Source organism: Silurus meridionalis, chromosome 5, assembly GCF_014805685.1.
Source record: "Silurus meridionalis isolate SWU-2019-XX chromosome 5, ASM1480568v1, whole genome shotgun sequence".
Lineage (NCBI taxonomy): Eukaryota > Metazoa > Chordata > Actinopteri > Siluriformes > Siluridae > Silurus > Silurus meridionalis.
In genome coordinates, this window is record NC_060888.1 from 6,106,169 (window position 1) to 6,112,226 (window position 6,058).

General features: G+C 45.8%; 1 protein-coding gene across 1 annotated transcript; it reads right to left on the bottom strand.

The window, feature by feature from the left end:
- Nucleotides 1–1,091: 1,091 nt before the first annotated feature.
- On the bottom strand, nucleotides 1,092–5,800 carry slitrk2 (SLIT and NTRK-like family, member 2). Its single transcript, XM_046850497.1, is given in 2 exon segments — nucleotides 1,092–3,145; nucleotides 3,147–5,800. Coding segments are annotated over 2 exon segments (3,510 nt in total). The 5' UTR covers nucleotides 5,198–5,800; the 3' UTR covers nucleotides 1,092–1,686.
- Between the last annotated feature and the right edge of the window lie 258 nt (nucleotides 5,801–6,058).

The window sequence follows — 6,058 nt, forward strand, 5'->3', positions numbered from 1 at the left end:
AAAGAAAATCACTCTATTTGAAACAGGATGAAAAAAATCTCTAACCCGCTTGTACACTACCAAGTGTGGCGGGCTCAAATCCCCTTGTTTCTTCAGGGGTAAACATTTACTTCAGTCTGCACGCGAACGCTTTATATTCTCTGTAAACATATTCAACCGGATCAAAAGTGGATCTTTCAGGAGATGATAAGAAAATAGATATTTGAACCACAACTGCAAGCAATGGATGAGTGGACAACAGTGGAAATAAATGACTCCAGTTTTAACCAATTTGCTAAATAAACATTTGTCTTAAAAAAAAAAAAAAAAAACTTTCTATACACGTTTCATAGCATGAAAGCAACTGAGAATGAAATTAAAATGCTAATCCATGTCTTGGTATGCAAGAGTTGTAACCGGGACAAGGCCCAAACAAAGACGAGCACTCATTAGCACCTTGGACAGCAACGAGTATGATTCAAAAGATTGAAATTCACCTCTGTAGAGAGCCACGCAACGTTCTGCTCCAGCTAAACAACAAGAATGCTAATGTAATTTTGTTGAAAGGTGTATAGAACCACTAAGCATGCTGCATTTAACTGCATTCACCAGCATTCTGCTGCATTTAGATGCAGGAGCACTATTCTTTGAAAGTATGAGCAACGCAGATGCCTGATAATGCATGGAATGTGCTGTGTAAACAGGTTTTTTTTTAATCCACATCACAATGTTTTTTTCTGGTCTTACCTACCTGACGTAACTCTGGTCTTACCCACTTGATGTAAATTTGCTCACTGACACAGAGACTTTAGTGTTTGAAACACTGACATGTAGCAAAGACACCTGCAGAACAAGGAATGAATACATAAAAAAAGCTCTATGTTTGTCTGTATCATGTATAAAATGCTAACAAAGATAGTTTCTGGAAAAAATGCACCCTCAAACACACACACACACACACACACACACACACACACACACACACACACACACACACACACACACACACACACACACACACACACAGAAATTAGGCCATAAAGCCACTGCCAACCCACACAAAGTATATTAAAAGCTAAACATATTGAATTCCAACATTTCTACCAGTTGAGTATATTTTCTCTTTTTTCCGTTTAATGCAATGGACAAATAATTCTATTTACAGATTTCCTCTTTCTTTTTTTTAAAATACAGCACTTATAAAAAATTCAATTCACAGAAAGCAAAGATAAAATTCTTTAAGTGCAAAGGCACTTCTGGAATAAAAGGATTGAAGTGGATTTGAACAGTTATTGTATATCCGACTTCCCACCATAATACCAACACCAGCAATGTCACTGCATGATTCAAGAACCTGCTTCTGCAAAGAACATTGTCCTCCTCTGAGAAAAAAAAATATATACTTCATTATAAAATAGCATTAAGCATTATTATTATACATACTCTTGCCATAACTGCTACAGTCTTTATGATTCAAGTAGAGGAAATAATTTAAACCTTAGAGAAAATAATATATCATCTTTAAATTGTAGATACTTTTTTTCCCTTACTAATTTGTACAGCTTCAGAAAGATAAGGATGACAAGGCTTTCGACTGCATTGTCCGCTGTTCGAATCTTGTGTGGACGAGAATGCAGATGACACGTTTTGATAGCAATTTTTTTTTCGTTACAATAAACAGATAATAAAGAGTGTGTGGTATAGCTTTTACAGCTGACTCATTGCAGTGTGTTTCTCCAGAACCTCAAGGTAGTCCGGCTCCGTTTTCAGCTTCGCAGGAAGCAGCTGTTCAGCGTGCTTTCTCGGCGTCCCATACAAGACAGTTTTGTTTAGTCGGTCCCTGTTGGGCCGCACTGCGGCCTCGTATGGTGGCGCTAATGGCCTTTTGGGCAGAGTGCAAAAGCTGTAGCCGAAGGGAGCAGCGGTGGGCAACTCTCTTACCCTCTCCGCAACGTTCTGGTACAGCAGCTCAGGTTCACAGCTGCCTTGTTGGGGATTCTCCTCCACATGTTCCAAAGTGCTTATTGTGTAAGTGGGACTACGACCAAACTCCTCTCGCTTGGGCTCGGGTGCTCCGAAACCAAGGTCTTTCAAGTTGCGATAGTAAGCCACATGTTCATTCTCCTTCTGCACATAGATCGGGTTTGGGCACATCTGGCCAACAGCGGCAGGGATGTAGTTGTAGACATGACCCTCTCTTTTACCTGTGCTTTGCTCTGTGTCATAGTGGCCATAATGCGCTTGGAACGAGCTCAGATCTAGGCTATTGGCAGCTGCCGTAGCTGGGACACTCTCCACTGCCTTGCGCCTCTTGAGCACAAAGACAAAGATACCAGCCCCAAAACACACTGACAGAATGAACACAACAAGAAGGCCCAAGATCAGTACAGACAAGGGTACTTCCGGGTGCGTTTCAGGTTGCGCTTCCTCTGTAGGGGCCACTGTAGGGGACGGAGTAACTTCAGTAGTAACGCTGATAGTAGTTGGCGCCTTGGTGGCAGGCGCCGGAGTCTCGTCATTTTCAACGCAAATAGCATCATTGCGGAGGGACCGCAGGAGGCGACCTGCATGCTTTGAGGGAGAGTCACATGTGATCTCGTTGACAACCACGCTAGTGCTGGACAGCTCCATCCAGTTCTTGAGTGGCACAATTCCACATGTGCACTCCCACGGGTTCTCCTGGAGATCGATCTGGACAAATGCTGAAAGCTGATCAAGCACTCCATTCACCGGGAGATGCGAGAAGTGATTGTTCCTGAGATTGAGTCTTGTTAGCATGGTGCCCCCGAACACATTGTCAGGGAGGGACCTCAGAAGGTTGTTGTTGAGAAAGAGAAGCTGCAGGTTGTGCAGCGAGTTAAACGTGTTCGGAAAAATGTCCTTAATAATGTTATATTCGAGATAGAGGTACTGCAAGCTCTGTAGTCCAGTGAACAACGCCTGCGATAAACTTTCAATATAGTTGCCGTTGAGGTAAAGTCTGCGCAAACTGGTTAGATTCTCAAAAGCCCCATCCTGAATAATTGCGATTCTGTTATTCCCCAGGTGAAGAAGTTCCAGGGTACTATATTCTGTCAGATCAGCCCTGTAAATGATCTGCAAATGGTTTCCAGTTAAGTGTAGCTTCTTTGGATATGACGGTTTGGGTTGCAGATCAGAGATGTTGTGAAGCTTCCTCTTGACAGTTAACGTTCAGCCCACTGTCTGGGCTTTGAGATGTGCACACGCAGATACCTGGGCATGTCATAGGTACAGGGGACCTTGTCTGGTAAACCATTATTGGACCGTATACATGCTTGTCCCTGCCAGAAGTAACACGTGGAGTGGGGCGGCTCCTCATCCTGGGAGGGCGGGATGCCTTGGGTGCCCTAGTTGGCGCAGAATGTGAGCGTAACGTAGGTACTGGGACCCGATGCTGGGGATCCGGAGGTGGTGGTTGCATGGCACGGGGAGTCGAGTCACCAGTACTGCGCCTGGGGCAGAGGTCCTGCTTTATAAGCTGTGTAACATCTTTGCCATGCAAACGAAACGGCGTCTCACAAACCACATCTCCTACAAAGACCGCAATGGTATCCAGCCAGGCCTTGAGTGGCACGAGATCACACGTACAGTTCCACGGGTTCTCCTGGAGATCGATCTGGACAAATGCTGAAAGCTGATCAAGCACTCCATTCACCGGGAGATGCGAGAAGTGATTGTTCCTGAGATTGAGTCTTGTTAGCATGGTGCCCCCGAACACATTGTCAGGGAGGGACCTCAGAAGGTTGTTGTTGAGAAAGAGAAGCTGCAGGTTGTGCAGCGAGTTAAACGTGTTCGGAAAAATGTCCTTAATAATGTTATATTCGAGATAGAGGTACTGCAAGCTCTGTAGTCCAGTGAACAACGCCTGCGATAAACTTTCAATATAGTTGCCGTTGAGGTAAAGTCTGCGCAAACTGGTTAGATTCTCAAAAGCCCCATCCTGAATAATTGCGATTCTGTTATTCCCCAGGTGAAGAAGTTCCAGGGTACTATATTCTGTCAGATCAGCCCTGTAAATGATCTGCAAATGGTTTCCAGTTAAGTGTAGCTTCTTTGGATATGACGGTTTGGGTTGCAGATCAGAGATGTTGTGAAGCTTCCTCTCTTGACAGTTAACGTTCAGCCCACTGTCTGGGCTTTGAGATGTGCACACGCAGATACCTGGGCATGTCATAGGTACAGGGGACCTTGTCTGGTAAACCATTATTGGACCGTATACATGCTTGTCCCTGCCAGAAGTAACACGTGGAGTGGGGCGGCTCCTCATCCTGGGAGGGCGGGATGCCTTGGGTGCCCTAGTTGGCGCAGAATGTGAGCGTAACGTAGGTACTGGGACCCGATGCTGGGGATCCGGAGGTGGTGGTTGCATGGCACGGGGAGTCGAGTCACCAGTACTGCGCCTGGGGCAGAGGTCCTGCTTTATAAGCTGTGTAACATCTTTGCCATGCAAACGAAACGGCGTCTCACAAACCACATCTCCTACAAAGACCGCAATGGTATCCAGCCAGGCCTTGAGTGGCACGAGATCACACGTACAGTTCCACGGGTTCTCCTCGAGCTGTATCTCCATAATGCCACCTATGTGCTCTAAAACGCCAGCAAACGGTAGCGTCTTCAGGCGGTTTCCCCTCAGATCCAAATGGGTCAGCATTACGAATCGAAATATGTTGTTGGGCAGAGAGAGCAAAAGGTTATCATTAAGTATGAGAACTTTGAGCTTGTTCAGCTTATTGAACGCACCAGCCTCGATGGCACTTATATAATTGTAATCAGCCTGCAAATACTCTAAACTTTCTAAACCGGAAAACGTGTCTTCTCTGATAATTTCCAAATTGTTATTGTTCAGATGGAGGCGTTTGAGGTTTTTCAGGCCATTGAATGCCCCCGTTCGAATCTCCTGCAGCCCGTTATTGCCCAAATGGAGAGACGTGACATTACCGTAATTGACGAACTCGTTGGCGTTCAGTCTGGTGAGAAAGTTCCCGTTGAGAAAAAGCTGGCTGATTTTGTTCTGCGGCGGCTGGAACGCACTCAGGCTTGTAAATCCTTTGTTCTCACAGTTGATGTTTAACGCGTTCTCCTTCTCCTCGCACGGACAGCGGCTCTTGCAGATGTCCTTCGAAGTTTTGCGGCTCTCCGTCCGCGAGGAGAAGCCAGTTACTGTCAAAACGCTCAGCAGCAAAACGTTGTTCAACATTTTTTATTTCTTTTCTTTTCTTTTCCTTCTTTTTTTTTACAGCATTAACGCCCAAAATCCTGGCATTAACCTGAAACTAAATGCAGATCCGTCTGAAGGCATGCAAAAGAGATCCGATGAGTGAAGCAGTCAGACGGTGAGAGAGGCGCGCTGGGGCGCACGGCTCTCCATCCGCCCTGCTTAAATCCCAACAGGCGGCGCATCCATCACCGTGCACCGGCTGTGCTCTCCCTCTCTGATCACTTCAAATCATCATTTCTGCCGTGTAAACTCAACCAAAATCCGGGATCTAGGACTTGGCCATTCCTCGTAGTGTAATCTCCAGCATATCCGAGGCATTGCCGAGCTCACAGAGTCCCGCCGATTGCGCACTCGGCTTCCACCTCCGTCGGAGGAAACTGCATGCTGTTTTATGTAAAAAAAAAAAAAAAAAAACTAATATAAGAAAAGTAACTTTGCTACAGAAGATACTGGAGAAGATAAACTTCCTGTGAGAGAAGGAAAGAAAAGCACATAGGATGCAATAAGGACCGGAGTGAGGAGAGCTTGGAACGGTGTATGTCTTTGCTTCTCACTCCTACTGAGAATAGCAGAGGGTGTGTGTGTGTGTGTGTGTGTGTGTGTGTGTGTGTGTGTGTGTTCGTGAGAGTGTGTGTGCGCGCGCGCGTGTGTGTGTGTGGTTGAATTTTCGTCTCTGCGTCCTCCCACATCGAAGCATTGGAATTTTAGACGTCACCAAGCTCTCTCTCTCTCTCTCTCTCTCTCTCTCTCTCTCTCTCTCACACACACACACACACACACACACACACACACACACACACACACAGCCTACGGTGCTGCAAATTTCTCACTAAATTGATA